This window comes from Macrosteles quadrilineatus, unplaced genomic scaffold, assembly GCF_028750875.1.
Source record: "Macrosteles quadrilineatus isolate MER2022 unplaced genomic scaffold, UCM_ALF_1.0 Scaffold_8__2_contigs__length_117827958, whole genome shotgun sequence".
Lineage (NCBI taxonomy): Eukaryota > Metazoa > Arthropoda > Insecta > Hemiptera > Cicadellidae > Macrosteles > Macrosteles quadrilineatus.
Genome location: NW_026542601.1, coordinates 85,941,816 through 85,960,646, shown reverse-complemented (window position 1 = coordinate 85,960,646; position 18,831 = coordinate 85,941,816). Strand labels below are relative to the sequence as shown.

At 31.2% G+C, this 18,831-nt stretch overlaps 1 protein-coding gene across 1 annotated transcript in view; it reads left to right on the top strand.

Annotated features, from left to right (window-relative positions):
- Positions 1-226: 226 nt before the first annotated feature.
- Positions 227-18,831, top strand: part of LOC129000524 (adenylate kinase isoenzyme 5-like) — a 44,312-nt gene continuing 25,707 nt past the window's right edge. Inside the window, exons 1-3 of the mRNA XM_054427486.1 lie at positions 227-233; positions 5,904-6,077; positions 15,749-15,859. Of these exons, the coding sequence (XP_054283461.1) occupies positions 227-233; positions 5,904-6,077; positions 15,749-15,859 (292 nt within the window). The remainder of the gene's footprint in view (positions 234-5,903; positions 6,078-15,748; positions 15,860-18,831) is intronic.

Below are 18,831 nucleotides of genomic sequence, written 5' to 3'. Positions count from 1 at the left end.
GCTCTCGACATTTGTTAATAAGTCTTGAAATGTCTGACTGACGTAATTATTAAACTATACAATACAATAGTAATTTATTGTCCTTTTTGTTATTACTTAAAATATAATAATATTATTTGGTACTGATAAACTAAATTATACGTTAACAATTAAAGAATGAGTTTGCTATTAAATAAAATAAGTGAATAATATTTTAAAACAAATATACGTAAATTTCAATCAAAATATGGACGGTAAGTTGGTGTTTTTGTTTTGAAAGCCACTGACACGTCCTGTAGTTGATGCTTTCCCAATACTTCTCCCTCAACTTTTACTTGCCGCAAGCCATTCATCTACTTAATCTCTCTGATTAAATTTCAACACATAAACTCATTATCGATGTAAGTAATTAACTATATTTCATTATTAGTAACTATTAGGAAACGTGGCGTATATCTAAGGGTTTAGTTTATAGATGCAGTAGTAAAAATTATTTTTTCAAACATGTTTTATATTATAAAGTTATAAGGTTTGGATAAATTAATTCACGCGATTGATTTCTTAAATAATTGTCAGTTTAAATATTTCAGTTCTTAATATCAGCCTTCAAAATATAGCTTAAAACCTTAACCTATGCTCTTTGTATAAAATATCAATAAGGCACCTAAATGTAGTTGGTGTACAGTACACTATTTTCATACAAGTGTAAAAGAATTATTGTGTAAAAATACAAAATGACAAATATATAGAAATTAACTTATCACCCTTTAATTTATTTTTCTATTCCAGACGCTATAGTAAAATATTATATACCCTAATAACAATCTTTTGTCCTAAAATCTTTCAATTTGCTAAACTCTTATTAATTAACTTTTCCCTTAAAAGTTAGTTTATAGGCTACCATCACATAAGCCTAAATACCAAAGTCTGGCACAAAAAGTTCACTGTAACAAATAAGCTTATTTGGAATAAATTCTAATACTGTACTTAGCTAGTTCATACTAATAACTGGTAAAGTACCCTAGATTTTCACTATCCCATGTAGTATTCACTGAGGAAAAGCAGCACAGCAAATACATGGTCTGTAACACGCATGTGGTTGGTAATTCTATAATCTGAACTGATGCATGATTGAGCTACCTACACGTGACCAAACAACAAGCCTAACAACCGATCACCACAGTAATGAATTGATTAGTGGTAGTAACTCCATGAGTCACACGTATTTATTAAACAAAATGTAAATATGCTAACGTATGGTTTCAATCTAATTACATTAGAAATTGATTGTTTGAAGAATTACTTAAAGACCAATCCACCATTATGGTCGGTGGGTTGAAATTATACATGAAAAAACACACATACAATAAATGAAAACTACGTTTGGTGGCAGTTGTCAAATATAAGGTGTATTATTACTGTAAATAGTACCAAAACGCAAGTTATATTACAGTGTTTGGCAAATTACAAGAATTTTGCAAGACGTATTACAACAACTTACCTTATTTTTGCTGATGTCTACCTCGATCCTAATATGAACTAAATGAACAAAAACATCTACTTTTGAAATATAAATTCAAATGGTAAATATATTTATTTACGGTGTAATAGAATCTTGGCCTTGCCATGGCAATTATAGGCTAGTTATCAAATGATAACTAGCCTATAATTGCCATGGTTTTATTTACTTATAACAAAGTGTTGTATAGAATAATTAGTTCTTAGGCAGTTTGAGGCAGGAACTTGCCAAAAATATAGAACTTCAATTAAAATTGTATTGATTGCTTTTATATGACTACATATATTAAACCAAACTTTTTTTGTGTAACTCTAACTGATGTGTTAAAGGAATTAATTATACCTTCGGCTTCTCTATTATTTATTGAGAATTAAATTAAATGTGCAAAATAAACTGCAAAATACTTTCAGTGTCCTATCCTTTACACTATGTATGCTCTTTCGTACTTAAACTTATAAAATATCGTTTGAATATTTCATATAATACATTACTAGTTTAATACATAATTACTCAAACTAGATTTTAATGTCTTATAAACAGGGTATTGTACCGAAGTAGCCTAGTGCTAGTGTTTAGTTATAGACAACGTCAATAGAACACTCTATGTGTTGACCTACAGCTATACTGGTGTCTCAGATAATATTAGTCTAACATGTACAATAACAGGTATATACAATACCATTACTAGTCTAAGTACAACGTATTCCCAAATACAAAGCCCGTGTGCAGAGTTGTATACATACAGTATTTGTGTTTCTATTATTGTTTAAATTTTAACTAATACGCTTCTGATTGCGCAGGATTTCTATAGTTGCATATAATTAATATTTAATCTGGGGCTCCAGGCTTCCAAGTGGAAAAATCTCCAAAAATGTATTAGAGGCTTCAAAGCTATTAGATTGTGCAAAGATGTATTTATAGTTTCTTTGCTAATCACCACTCGATACATTTTACTTCACAAAAACTTTTTATTTTTACCATTTATGAGCTCTTAATGACTATATGTTGTTAAATAAATAGTCTACATGCCATGTTTAATGGATAGAAAGGCTTGATATTGTTATCTCAATGAAGCAGTTATTTGTGGTTTTTGGAATATTGTAATAGGATGGTTTTTTAAATTTAATTTTCAGCAAAGATATTGGTGGTGACTTTTTACTTAACGTTCGCCCTCCATATGGGTCTCTGGCCTGCACTTATAAATCCTTAAGCAAAGCGAGGGGTATGTTGACACGAATGAACTTCACTGACAAACATTCTTTTTGCAATACAATATTTTTATTGATACACCATCTTACCTAATATACGTATAAGTAAACACATTGACCCTCTAAAAACAAATTATAAACTTATAAAACATAACTGTATGAATTCCTTAGTATCTTGTAATAACACGTAACTGTTAACTTTCACGTTTTGTAGTCATAATCCATTTGCAACCCACTTAGCTAGTAAACCGTTGTGGGGACAGTAGTAAATAGACAGTGTAATGGGTCGACATCCGTGTAAACATGTTGTCATAAACTAAGTTATGTCGTTAATAAACTTGTTGTTACACCGTAATTATGGTTGTCACTGTGTCTACAGTGATATGTCGTTCTTATTTGTTCAGCTTAAATAGCCTACCTAAATATAAAATAAAAAAAACTAATTGGACTAACCTTTTATTTGCCAAAACTCTGCAAAATAAACTTAATGGTAAATATAAAAACGGCGATGAAAAACCTTTCAAACATATTCAAATCTAGTGCAATTTACTTTATTCAAGAAATCAACAGTTTTCTATTGATATTCCTGGAACACTCATGCAATTCTGTTATGTGCAAACATAAATATTAGTATTTTTAAAACTAATTCTCTTATTTTAAATTTTAGGAAGGTTTATTGTTTTCAGCAAAAAAAAAAAGAAAAAAAAAACAGTATATATTATAACGATTATGTAAAAATTATAACAGATTATTAGTAATAAAACATACAGATTTGTATACGCTTCATAATTACAATATTGAGTCTTATTACAATCCCAATAGAGATTTTGTAATTTTATAATTATCAACTGTTTCGTTTAACATAATTGAACGTTGTGTTTTGAAATTATAGTATTCAACGTTTTTCTAAAACAAGCCTACAAATATAACTATTCATTACTACTTTTTTTTAATAAAAACTATGTTGTATTTTGTCGAGGCAACATAATGTTGATTTAATATTCTGAAGGTAAGAGCTACAAAGGGACGGTAAAGGTCGAGTTTAGTCAAACCTTTGGTCCACAGTCGCCCGCAGCACCTACTGACCCGTATATTGTAGCTGCTAATTAACTAGGACTACAGTATTTGGAAAGTGAACAAGAATCAAAATTCAGCAATAAACAAGGCAAGATGATAGACAAATGATTTATTTCCACCAAAGGTTTTGGGTAACGAAGCTCAATAATCATTTTAAATTATACAGATTAATCTTTCAGTATTCTTTTTATTTTCCCAATAACTAAACTTTTACCAGTTTATAAAGAGTGAATTTAGTTATTGTATGAATTATCACTAACTAAAGTTTTGATATAACAATAAAAATAAAACAACACTTTATTTGAAAATTTTAATAAGACAGCAGTACATAAATAATAATAATAATTAAGATATATGATACTTATTAACATTATTAATTAATTTTTAATAAAAACAAAATTCATTAAATTTTGTATTTCTTTTGACAAATATTATTACTCATAAGATGGGAATGTAAAAATACGTAAACTCATTTGAAGTCTTGCAATTGCTGTATTTCTTGCACAAAAAAAAAAAAAAAAAAAAAAAAACACCATTAACCTACCCATGCTATAACTATAACTAGAGATAGTTATAATTTTTTATTGTCATTCATGCATGAAGAGGTAATCTGTAATATATGTGTTAATTGTTTACTTTTAGGCAAGGAAAATAAAGTGCACTTTCTAAGTACAGTATTAGTTGTGTTATGTAAATGGATTAATTGAGATGAATGACAATGTTTTAAACTGACGCCTAAGCTACTTTTATAAAGAAGCTCAAACATTTAAACTTTAGTTACTTTATAAAGTTTTAATGGTTAGAAGTAACAGGGAAAACTTGTAAAGAAAAGAAAACTGTTGTCTCGCATAGCAATATTTCGTATTGCTCCCTGCAGCCGTTTAGTCGAAATGAAATTGCATTCTTATCTGTCAAATAAGCTGCTACTGAGAGAAACTTGACATCTTGAATCAAATTTTTACAAAGTGTTGCGGAAAGTCTCGGAGTTTTAATCTAACTATCTTGTTGCCTTTTTAATGCAGGTGACATTTATTAAATGATTTATAAGTATGAGATGTGATAAAATACGGAAAAGATAACAAGTGAACTTTTAAATTGAAGCAAACTTTATAATAACTTTGAAGTTCACAGAATACTTAAGCATATTGCAACAAATGACCATTAAAATTCCTTTATATAACTATACGTTAAAAACTGACTTGTATTTGGTATATTTACTATTTACTTGATAGGTTTCATGTATAAAACAATTATTTGTATGGTTCATGTATAAATACCCCCGCCGCAGCAAACCTGCTGACTAAGCAAATTTCCATTTGCCAGATCGGATTTACACTATAATATCTCCTTAAAAATGTCACATTTATACCTTATTTAAATAGCATTTGTTTAGAAAGTACATAGGTTTTCTGCAACGGGGGAAGTGTTTTTTTATGTTAATAGTTTAGTATGAAATAAATGCATTTTCCAAATTTAATCAAAATATGTTTATAAACAAGCAAACTACAGCAGTTTACTTATTCTCCATAAGAATAACATAGGAATTTTATATTAACAATTTTTTGTAATTTTTTCGTAACTAACGCTTATAACAACGCTTCAGTACACTTAATTATTTGTTTTTTTAGCTCTACAAAATAGTTTGGAAAGAAATATAATTTTTTTGTTTTAGGGTCAAAATTGGGGAAACTCAATTTTTACCCCATTAAACCTCCCATAAACCACCATTCCCATAGTCCAATCATGCTTTTTCGCGAACTCGTTCGAATCAATGTAGGTTTACACGTTTGTATCAAATTTCATCAAAATCGGATCATTTTTGCTTGTATTATCGTGCTAATGGGCTTTACATTTAAGTACGTATTTCCTCCACTTAATAGCAATATTCCACAATTATAAAAGCAAATAAACCAACAAAGATACTGATAAGTACTAACTAAACTTAAGCCATTTTAGACCGGGCTGTAACTATGGATATGCTGACGACATAGAGTAAAAGTTACGGTAGTTTTTCGTTCAATCATAGAAGTAAGACACATAATTGAACCCTCTTGAGCTGTATTACTGTTCTTGTCGAAAATATTATTTGCATTGTTAATGCAAGGTATTACTTGTTTCAGAAAGAGAACAAAATGGATCACAAGAGTTTGAGATGCAGGGGAGGGAGGGGTGGCTCAGTGATGGGGAAGGCAGGTTTCGTCTCACCAACACACCTCCCGAGGGACAGTTTCCTCTACAAAACGGTTCACATATTAAATTCGAGGCGCCCAGGGTGCCAGTTATATTCGTACTTGGTGAGTATCTCTTGACTGTTTGCTTTACTCGGCCTTTATAGTTTAAGTCTTATAAGTGTAGCACATATTAAGGTTTAAAGCATGTTACCCTCCTCTATTGACAGTTGTTCTCATTCGTTACAGTCTTAAGTCGAAATAAAACAATGTCCAAGATACTTTATTTGTCCTAAGACGCTAGGCACGAGCCCGGTATTTTTTTTCACATTACTTCAGGCTAGACCTAGGGGTTGCGGCATTATCACTTAGATAAAATCCATTAGTGATTTGGCGGGATTTGAACCCGGGACCTCAGGGACTGAAGTCCCGCGCTATAACCACTACACCAGCTCGCAGTGTCCAAGATACTAGCAACACATTTACCTCAAAGAAACTTTTACCTTGGGATGCCAGTTAAAATTCCCAACTCCACCATATTTTCTAATACATATTATGTAAATTTACAAAAATATATATTAATTCCAAAATATATATTGAATCGTACCTATTGCTTCCCAAACACAAAAATCAAATGGTTATAAATAAATAAATAAATAAAAAAAATAAAAAATATCCTCAGTTAGAGGATGAACGTGTGGATTTTAGCGTCTAAGCCAGAGCAGTGGCCACTTGAGGCCACTTAGGATTCAACAGAGTGCCTCATTACCACCGGAAACGAAGTGGTTATTGGCGGGAAATGGCTGCTCGGCATGGCTTTTGGCGGGAGATTCCTTTATACTGATATAGCAATATCACTTCTTATTGTTGCTAGTGACATTATTGGCGAGAAGAATTTGTTTTGTCACTGCGCAATGGGCATATAAATAGTTTGCTTTTGACAACACATTTTTTTGGCAGGTAAAAACAAATTTGTATTTACTTTATATTTTTAATTTTGTATTGGAGTATAATAGAAGAACAAATTTTGCAAGTATTGAAATAATCGTATTGTTTTAATTTAAGCAAAGTGTTCATATGATTTTGACTGCACTTCAAATATTTTTTTATTATTAAATCAGTACTATGTATTTTTATGTAAAATTATTGGTTTTCCTTCTGCTTGACCAAACCCACACATTAAATTGATTTGCATAACAATTTGTTATTTCATCATCATAGTAAGAAGAATTATTGCTAATAAAATGAAATCAAAGTGAGTCATTATGCATTTGGCTTGGTTAGCAATATTTATTTAAATATGAGTTTTAACTATGCTTCGGCAAAACCTACAAATACTAATTAAACCTCATTTTTAATGTTTTTATTTGTTAGGGGATGACCAAAGTACTGGCATTTTTACTATCTAACGTCAACCTTTTTGAAATAGCAAAATCAATTAATGGCCTAGTGGTAAACTGTATCTATGTCCAGAATCAATCTTGCTAGTAATTAACCCAGGGGTCTTTAACTATTTGGCTACCTGGACAAGTAATAGACATACATAAGGTCATCCAAATGTTAACAATATATTTGGTATTATTATGTATTGCATTTAAGGACCATTATAATTTTTTTTTTTCAAGAAAAAGTCCATAAAATTAATATAAGGTTTACTGAACCAACGTTTTTCCCGGATCCGACAAGTTTGTTCTAAAGGAAGATCCATTATCTGGAATAAATTGAATCAAAATCCCAGAGGATTTAATTATTGTAAATGATTGGAGTGTAATCGAATCCTTGGACCAATTACCAAGAACTTGACTTGCAGGAATCGTATTTCCAGTTGAGTAAAAAAGTCAGAGCTCGATAAACAATAAGAATATAATTCTTTCGAAGAGTTGGATTTTTGTAAAATCCATCCAACAAACGTAGCTTTATTTTGCACGGCAGAACACTCATACAACACATTCTAAAACAGGTTTAAATGTTTTATTTCACACGAAATAGAATTTGTATTATTGATTTGATGAATATTTACACAACTGTAAAAACATCTGAAATAGTTTCGTCTTAGAGTATCTTTTTTAAAGGTGTGTTTCCAATATTTTGGAAACAAAAAGTTTAATCAATGCGTTTTAGGTGTTGGTTTGATTAATCAGTTAGAAATAATTGTTGTAGATATTTGTAATTGTACAAATTAAAGTGTAAAAACTTTGTTGAAGATTCTTAAAAAAATATAAATAAAAATTTATCATGGTCACACAATTATGAAGAAATGATGGATTCCTTAAATAAATTATTCCTCTAATTACTAATTAATTTATTTCACTGAATCAGGTTATTTAGTTCCAAACAAGGCACCGTGGATTTATTACATATTTATGATATTTTACTCTGCTCATCACAAATATTTTCATAGCTCTTATTTAAGATTTCCTTTTGATGATTTATAGCAGTAATCATTCAACAAGTTATACCAATGTTGAACTACATAATGATCTTATGAGATAAAATAAAAAAAGAAATGACAAGGTCGTTTTACGGGTTTCTTGTTGAATGAAGACTTAATCCATGAAGCAATTAAGAAACAAATTAGTGCCAGACCCCCAATTTATAGACTAAAGAATGGGTCAAATCTATCCCAGACTTGGGTATCGTTCACAGAAATGTCTGACATTAAGAAATTTGACGCATTGCTAAGTACTATTGTGTAGATTTTAGTTTAAACATAGTCTTATTTAATTGTTATTCACTTTCATTAGTAAACCCAGTATCCAAAGACTCCATAGTATATCGATATCAATCGATAACAGCAATTAACCAAATAATGTCCCTTGACATACAAGCAACCTAAGTAGTTTACATTAATTGTATTCAATTTACAATGTATGAACTGGTTATTTAACATTGTAAGACTTCGTTAATATTTAGTATGAACTGTTATGACAGGTTTAGCTAGGGCAAAGATGCTGAAATTCACCATAAACTATTTTTTTTGTTAATGTATACATGGTGAAAATACTGACAAAGTGATAGTAGTTTACATTTTAATAAGTATCAAAATAATTAAAGTATGAATTCCAATCCCTTTTTAAGGGAATTATTTACTCTGAAATCTGTTAAAATAAAGGTACTCTGATCCTTTTCACCCTCTAGAAACCTTTAAAAAGCTAAACAAAGGCTTACAGTTCAGAAAGGCAATTCATTAACAAAAATATAAAAGAGCAAAACGACCAAAAAATGTTTCAAAGAGTAAGTAGACAAAAGGTAATAATATCTCGGCTACTCAAACTCAATATTGTTTGTGCCTGGCTCATTATCGAAGATAGGGTACTCAGTCGGCCCTTTGTTGTTATTACCAAAGTATTACCATTAGCCAGATTACAAATGATTTTCGTTGTTAGGTTTTACAATTTCTTTAAACACTCGTTTTGTTATAAAAACTCTGGATGGTTAGTTCATTCATTGTTTCTCCCTTGGTATTTCTTTTTATGAGAAGCTAATTACTTCTTATATGTAATTAGGCACTTAAAAAAGTGTCATGAATGATTTAAATAGAAATGTGTGCTCTTCATAAACTTTTCAATGTTTAAACCAACCAGTTAACTTAAAACAGCCCACCACAGCAAACCTGCAGATAACAAATTTCCATTTGCCTACTAGATTTCTACTAAAATATTCCCTTAATATTTGCCAGATTTATTTCTTATTGAAATAACATTAATTTTAATGAGTACTAAGGTTTGCTGCTACACGGAAGGTATTGAGGTTTGTCATTGGAATGTTGATAGCTTAATATGATATACACAAAATTGCCACATTTTCTTAAAATATATCCATAAACAAGCAATCTATAACATTTAATTTATTCTCCACAAAAAATGGGATTTTAAATTTACACTTTTTTAAGTATCTCCGTAACCATTGGGCATAAAAAAAACGCTTCAATATACAAAAATATTTATTTTTAATGCTCAAAAAAATTGTTTTGGAAAGATATTCTAAAAGGATTTTTTTTGTAAAAAATGGTGAGAATCCATTTTCACCCCATATAAACTCCGTTCCCATAGTCCGATTATGCTGGTTCGCGAACTTTATGATGGTTTACACGTTTGTACCAAATTCCATCATAATCTAATCATCTGTTACTCGAGTTATCGCGCTAACGGACACAAACATATATGTATATATATATATGAATTTGAAGAGGATTTGTTTTTGTGCTCTGGCGAAATCCAACCGAAAAATTAAAGTGGTCCCGGGTCTAGGTCTTATCATGAGACCTACGATAGCTTATTTCCTATTATGGGAAATTCTCTAAAAGATTACACTTATTACATTGTCAGTAAGCAATGAATAAAATATTAATTATAATGTTAAAATCTTCTGCATTTTATAAGAATGCAAAAGATTTTATATGAAGCTTATATAAGAATGCATCTACTATATAAGCTAATAACAGCTAAATTGATTGTCCCCGAAATGTTCAATGTGATTAACAATGTGCGTTAACATTTTGTTAAGAACATCAGAGTTTTTTGTTGGGGAATTCATAAAAAGGTTTGTCACCTAATGAAAAAAAACCGGAAAAACACAAGTTAAAATACCCCCGCCGCAGCAAACCAGCAGACTAAGCGAATTTCCATTTGCCTGATTGGATTCACACTAAAATGTCTACTTAAAAAACATTTATTTCCTATTTAAATAGAATTAGTTTAACAAGTATATTCAGGCTTTAAAAAAGGCTCTCCGAACTGTTTTTTCCCTTCACCGTCGTCAATCCTGCAGAGATGTCTTCAGATCACATAAAGTTCTAAATTTCCCTTCCATTTACATTTTAGAAACATTATCATTTATCAAGAAAACCCAATCATCATATAGCTCTCCAAGTATCCATAGTTATCGTCTCCGCAACAATTTCAATCTTTCAGTACCACGACACTCAACCACTTTCTTTCAGAAAAATTTCCACTTCAATGCAGTAAAACTTTTTAATGACCTCCCTCTCCCTTTGAAAGCCGAACAGGACATCGGAAAATTCAGGAAATTAGTTAAGTCCATGTTGATAAATAAGGTCTGCTACAGCGTCCGGGAATTTCCTGGTAGTCTTTAACCTTATTAAACATAAAAGAAAACAATTTGTATATAATGTATTTAGTAGTTAATTAATTTCATAAAAATGTAATCTCTTGACTTGGCCAATGCAATGTATTGTTAATCTGGTTGAATAAAGGACTTTGACTTTGACTTTGACTTTGAAGTACTTAGGATTGCTGCATCAGGAAGGGTAAAACTGTTTTTTTTTTGTAAAATGTTAATAGTTAGTAAGAAATAAAAACATTTTCCAAATTTTATCAAAATATGTTCATAAACAAGCAAACTACAACAGTTTACTTGTTCTCCATAAGAATAACATGGGAATTTTAAATTTAATTCTTTTTTGGATTTTCTCCGTAAGCATTAGGCGCATAATAACGCTTCAATATACTAAATTATTTGTTTTTTTAAGCTCTACAAAATGGTTTGGAAAGAAATTGCTAAATTTTATGTTTTTTGGGTCAAAAATGGGAAAAACCTATTTTTACCCCATAACACCCCCCGTAAACCCCTGTTCCCATAGTCCGATCATGCTGGTTCGCGAACTCGTTCAAGTTTATCCCGCCTTACACCTTCATACCAAATTTTATCAAAATCGGACAAAGATTACTCAAGTTATCGTGTGGATGGACACATATATATATATCTCTATATATAGATATATAAAAATTTGAACGATTGGTGTTTTTGGCCTCTCGGGACATCAAAATGAATCAGTAAATCGGTCCCAGGCTTAGGTCTTACCATGAGACCTACGGTAACAGCTACTTCCCTATAGGGAAATTCGCTAAAAGGAGAGAATGTTTTCGGCTTTGTACTCAAAGACGGATTATGACGTCAAGTCTGTTTGATCTACCCGAGAAGCAACTAGTCGTCGCGTGATGATCAACATTCAAACATTACACTTCACTGGAGACCGGAAGTTACGTGTTGGTCACCGGAAGCAGGGTGATTTGTAGCAAGTCGTGAATATCCACTGTGTGCAAGTCACGAGCCTTGACGATCATACAGGGTGTTTTGTTACTCTCTACCAACTTTTTACGGTATTGCTTCAGGCTTTATAACACATTCAAATATCACATTTAAATAGTCTGTAAGTCAATACAGTGGTAACTCAAAAGGCCACCATTTTGTAGTAAAAATATAGTTTTCTCAATAACTGTGTCTGTAGAACTTAGACATTTTTTCATGGATCTTAAAACCAGTGTCTCTAACTCATCAAGGAAAAACTTTTTCTAATGTAAAAATTCAGAATGACGGCTATTTGAATTTTTTGAACAATAATAACTAGAAAACAGTTGATCTTATAAAAAAACACTAGAATACTATTTTATTGTGAATTTTAAGACAAACGGAATTTTTGTGAATTTTTGTTACAAATTTTATGACACATCAACATTGAAGATCCAATAAAAGAAACGAGCGATATGTTTTTCGTGCGCGCCTTATAGTGCGTAAATGAAACAAAGTAGAGAAGGTAATTTTTTTAAATTTTACTTTAGGTTTAGTTGGTCGAATGTAATGTTATTCAAGTAATTAACCAAAAAAAATCATTAATAATAAAATTATATCAGAATAGAACAAAGTATCTAGGAATGGCGTTAGTTTGGACCATTGATGACGACACAGTGGGAGTTACAGGTTCACATGTTGGCGGGTCAGTGTAGCCTTCGGTTATCGATGTGGCTACAGACAGACAGATAGACAGACAGACAGCCGTGTTAACGCTGATTATCCTTGGCTCTCAATGCCACTAGAGTCCTCCACCCCCTCTTACCTCCCACCACTGTGTCCTCAGCCGTCACCGTGTCAAGGACGAGCGCTGTACTTGGACTTTATCGTACGTTAGAACTGTATTTTTAGACTTTTACCCTCTCCGTTATAAATAATGCCCTTTGGTTGATAGACTTAGGTGCTGTACAACTGGGTTAAAGTGGTTAATCTTTGCCAAATAAACCCTTTGTAAATGAACTGCTACTTTAAACTGGGGATTTAAGCTTCCACTCGACCTCAGTGAAAAATAGTCAAACTGCTGGTTTAAGAGTGTAATTTTAAGGAAACTTGAAAAACGTGATTTTGAAACCACCAGTTTTTCTTTATTTCTTTTTTTTCAAGTGACATAATTTCCTATTTGCACGTGATCGAGTTTATTTTGTTTGCAAGTTCAATTTCAAGGATTTCACTCTATCTCACAGTCGGAATCTTCAAATTTGCCTGGTTTTAGAGTCTAATTTTAGTGTACATGTGTAATTCTAGGGTTTCAACTGGTAAATTACATTTCCTTTTACCAGGTTTTATCCATTTATTTTCTTTCAAAATGATTTTACTGGTTTACATATCTCTCGTGGGAGGGCTACAATTTTTTTTAAATGCACTTTTATGCTTATTATTTTGAGTTTTCAATGTTACATTCTTTACCTCTACTTTACGAAATAAAATATTTGTCTTGGTATATTTGTGGATATAATAATGTCTGGAGAGCTAAACGGCTCATTTATTATATTATTATGTATATTTCAATAAGTTAGAATATTTTGAAACAAGAAATATTTAAAAAATAAATCCAAAATCTAACTTTAATATGTATGTATCCAGCTACATTTCAAAATTTATATCGAAGGAGGAGTTGTAAATTGAGCTAAGTTTATTAAACTAATGCCCTTAAAAATTAATAATCTAAATTTTATGCATTGGAAGAAAATGTACATTCTAAATACCTCTAATATCTTAAATATTAATTTGTAATCTTCCATTTGTAAGAATTTATTTTTTTACCGTAGGAAACTGTAGTTTACTTTAAATTAAACTTAAGTAGGTATGTTTTTTGTGACTTTATACAGATAATATTGAGACTTGAAAAACTTATTTTTATTTTTATTATTTTTATACTATTTGCGAATAATATAATATGTATGTTTGATGCTTTTAGATGATTATGGAGTGCTTTTATATTTAAAATTGGACTTGAGTATTATTTAAAATTATGTTGCTCAATATGTTTACCCAGAACATACTATTGTATCGCTTTGGAGTATTATCCCCTTTTGAAAACATGCCTACCATCCATTTGAACCATTTGACAGTAGTTTGGTCCAATTATTGCAAATATAATGTCTTTGTAACCATACTAAAAATCACATGCTTGGTATGATCTTCGTGGCGATAAACTATGAAGTGTACAACCTAAATATAACGAATTATTATAGTTCATTGTATGTAAAGTTCTTCAAATATTTCGTAAAATCTCATATACTAGAAGCTTAACCTTCTTAAGCAATTGTAGTAGCTTTAGAGAGGTTAAATTGCATTATTGTTTACTTTAAATTAACAGTGTTCTTGTAGACTGACAGCTTAAATGTGTTTATGCATACTTAGATAAGGGAAACATACTTAGTCTTACATTTCGTAACAAAGTATTGTTCAATAACTAAACCCACAACGAAAAATAAACAATAGAGAGTAATAAATCCATAATTGCTTTCCCACTATCCAGCCAACAATCACCAACTATTTGTCAAGCCGCGTTTGTCAGAATTCAAGGTAATCAGAATACCGTTTATAATGGCATCGAGGAGGTCAGTATTCAAAGGTAATGATATCATGGGTCGCTATCGGTATCGACTACTGCACTTGCGTGAGTCGAACAGAACAGGTGTCCAGCACACACGTGAGCGACCGATCGATACTGATTACTATCGATTATAATCAAATATTTAACTCGCTGTTATGACTAATCGTTCATCAGAAACTGATGATGTGTTGGTTTATGGGGAGTTTTCATGCATTCTAAATGCGCTTCGGAATATCTATCGGCACTTATTGACTTTAGGACAGTTCTTGTGTGGGATAATGAGGAGTAATTGATGATCTTGATATACGATAGCATCGTCATGTTTTCCATGAACTTCGTGACCTTTATAAATGAAAGTAGTGATGATTTTGTCAGGGCTTTGTCCAGGTGATGTATTTGTATAATCATACGTTATATTGAACTCAACAATTTTCCCTTCGCCGTAATTTTCATGATTATTCCATGTTAATCCTTTATAGAGCATGGTAATGTTTATTGATTTTGCACACACAGTCAGTGGCTAACCACCCAAAAAGTACTACGTATGGACAATTATGTTTTCAGTTTGTAGAAAATTTAGCAATAGCCATTTAAACATCATGTGTTATATTATTATAAAAACCAAACACTAAATATTGTGTTTTTATCATTGTCATATCAGCAGATAAGAGGAGGTCAATAAACTGACTACTGACCCTTTAGGTCTATCTTCGTTCATGAATGACCAGTGGTTAGTATAATGGCATTTACTTAAGATACAATATTAAATCATTAAATCAGTCAAAGTTAAGTTTAGTCATAACATATATAAAAGTACAGTAAAAAACACAAGATATCCAATAAATACATAATAAACTTCAATACCCCAATTTGAATATATTTAAGTTAGAATCATACATTCCAACCACTATACCAACTAACTATCCCCAAAACTCGCACTAAGTCTACCCATGGATACCACACATCCCTTAAAATTGCACAATCATAGTACTGCAAAAATAAACTTTTAATATTGAAAAATATATCCATTGAATTTCTGCAGTACTGCACACTATGACTTCCTTTTAGTGAGTTTCATAACTACCATTTTGTACTACAATACAAAATGGTGCTACTTATTTATTTCCTTTACAATAAATGTTTTCAGGTGGCCCAGGCAGCGGTAAGGTGACCCATTGTGACACTCTAATGCAAGAGAAACGTGGAGTGGTCCATATCAACATGACAGACCTTCTGCAGCAGTATACTGTCGGCAACGGTGAGTATAAACTAGTAGTATAAACTAGTTAGTATAAACTAACTCCTCAGTCGTCATACCTAACAGTTAGGTGCAACGATACTATAAAGGGTCACAGAGAAGTAATAACTACACGGGCATATAACGAGCAAATTGTGTTCGTTTATAATAAGCAGGTTTATGTTTGGAGTTCTTGTGACTCCATGTTTCTCTTCCTTGCTTTTCCTCTTCTTATTTCCTTCTCTACACACTTTGTATTTTTTATGTACCCGTATTTGGTACATACTCTGATAAACTACCAGTGTTGATATTACCCTCAAACAGAAAAGTTTCTTAGTCCATTAAAATAATTTTTCCTACAGTTACCTAAAAATATACATGTTTTCTCACTGATTTGAGAAAGCAAAGTGGCCAATTCGCTCATCAGTGAGACAATGTTAACATTGTCTCACTCCAGATTTGCAACGTGAAGACACGAAATAGTGAGCGCGTAACATGCAGGCAACGTCGTATGGGCGCGAAATACGTTGGCAGCACTGGCTGTAAATCAGCTGGTCAGCTGTTGTACTGTTGTATTTGTCACTTCACATTAAATGTTATATTAAAAGTTCACTTATGTGTAAAAATAGGTTATGTTTCTTCACCAATTTATTTGTTTTATGGTAACTGTAGGAAAAGTATAATGTGCAACTCGAGTTCAAAGTACAATTGCCTCACTCGAGAAACCATTCCTCACTCGCCTACGGCTCGTGAGTAAGGATTTCTCTCGAGTGAGTCAATTGCTCACTTTTCTCACTAGTTGCACAAATAACTATAATCTTGCTCCATGTATGCAACTACTGTAATAGTTACAAACTTTTGGAAACAAACAAGCCAAAACCATCTGGAGTATTTAAAAAGTAGCATTAATCTGCCACTGAACAACACTGATAGTTGCTTAAGTTGAAGTTACCTAAACACATAATTCAACGCATACAGCCTTATTAAAATAATAATGAATAAAAAACAAAAATAAAAACAATAAACAAAACATAATAATCAAAATAATTTAACTAAACTGTAATATTTTATAGAAAATTTGTTTTGCAGCTAAGTGTCAAGTGCTTAAAGTATGTGATCAATGCAAAATACCTTTTAAAAAGAACATTTACTAACTTTATTAAATTGTTTTTAAATTTATAATTGTAACTGAACTGAAGAACTCTGTTCTTAAATAGTATACACACTACTCACTACCTTTAGTTTAAAATTAATTACCTCTACATTAAAATTAAATAAAATTTAGTAAAAAAAAGCCACTGTAACAATTTTATTGATAAAATTTATATTAAATTAAGCTCAAGCGATGTAGAAATAAGTCATCAAAGGCGTTCGTCACATTTAAATTAACAAAGACAAGAACGATTAGTGGCCAAGTTCTCGCCGTTATAATCGCTAACGATGAAGAATTCCTCCCGAGGCCACCGAGCAGCTTTTGAAGTTTAAACGGTTTAATTGTAACAAAGCTCAGTTATTTTCCTGCAAAAGAATAAACACATTATTGTTCTTTATAGACATTGCGCATTTATAACAGGTTTTGTTCATTTTACCTTTGTGAATAATTTATTCTCCGTAACGTTAACAACTTGTAGGGTATTTTGTGGATTTAATTTTTTGCTGTTGATAGAAATAAACAAAATAAAAAATAAAGTATTTTTCAACATTTTTATGCTCATATACTTGCGTACTAATATTATACAGATGCTTTGTTGTTTATAGGTTTCTAGAATACAGCCTAATAAAGGTAAAATAAAATAAAGACAAATACTAAAATATCCCAATAGTATTTGTCATATTGCTTTACTTCACTCCTAAGAGGGCAAGTCCATTTTAGATTTTGTCGAGAGAGCTCAAGCATCCACTCCACTTCTATGGCTAAAACTGTAGCACCCTTGGAGGGAGGTTGTTATCTTTTTGTTGTAGTGTAATATAATAAATTTCCTATTTTTAAACTTTCATGGATATAGCATCACCAGATTTACTAAATGGTTTGTTGGAAGTTCAATGTTTCTAGTCATGCCTAGTTATGCCTGATGAATAATTATTAAGAACCTCTTATTAGATGCTAAAACTATAGTTAAAAATTTTAAGTAACCATATTTTAATACACTACATTGTTTAAGTAACTCACTATTAACGTTAACACAGGAGTATTCAAACATATAATATGCTATATCTTCGTTCTAAGGGTTTCGTGATCTGAGGGTTGGATGGTTGATAAGTAAAGATTTTAATTAAATTTAACATATCATTGAGTTTTATACGTGCTTTAAAGGGCTGTTTACAATTTTCATCTGGAAAATATTAATTTATTAGTTTGTATTATTTTATTGGTATGGTTAAAATCATAAAGGTACAAGAATAAAGTAGTCAACTCATTGACTGAATTTAAACAATCCTTTTCAGTTTTAGGTTAAACCAATTGTAAAATTAATTAATTTTATTTCACAAAGCGTTTTATCTCCAATCCGCGGGCATTTGAAAAGATAGTAGTTTGAAAGGGAAATTCGTAATGAAAGACTGTAAGATGTTCTATTTAAATATTCCTTGTCACCCAAACCATTAATTGCTTCCTTTTGGATTCATTGTCAATGGAAATTTTATTCATTAGTCTTTCCTTTTGCTTGTTTAATTATTGAGGAAAGGGTAACTGTATTGTGTTAAATTAGTTAATGCATGAAAAACTATTTTCATAAGGTTTATAAATGAAAATAGCACGGTTTTAAAATACAGTCTGGTAGAAAAGTCCCGGAACGGTATAATATAATTCTTACCAATTTATATGAAATTAACGAGACTTGTTATATCAATGATAGCCATAAATGTCTTCAAGGGGGGCGGCCCACGAGGAGTCAAACAACAATCTTAAAAAACAGCATAGTTCCAGTTTTGGTATTTAATTAGGGTCTTCGTCTTCCAAATACTCGCGGTCACCCCTTAAAGAGGTAGCGTAT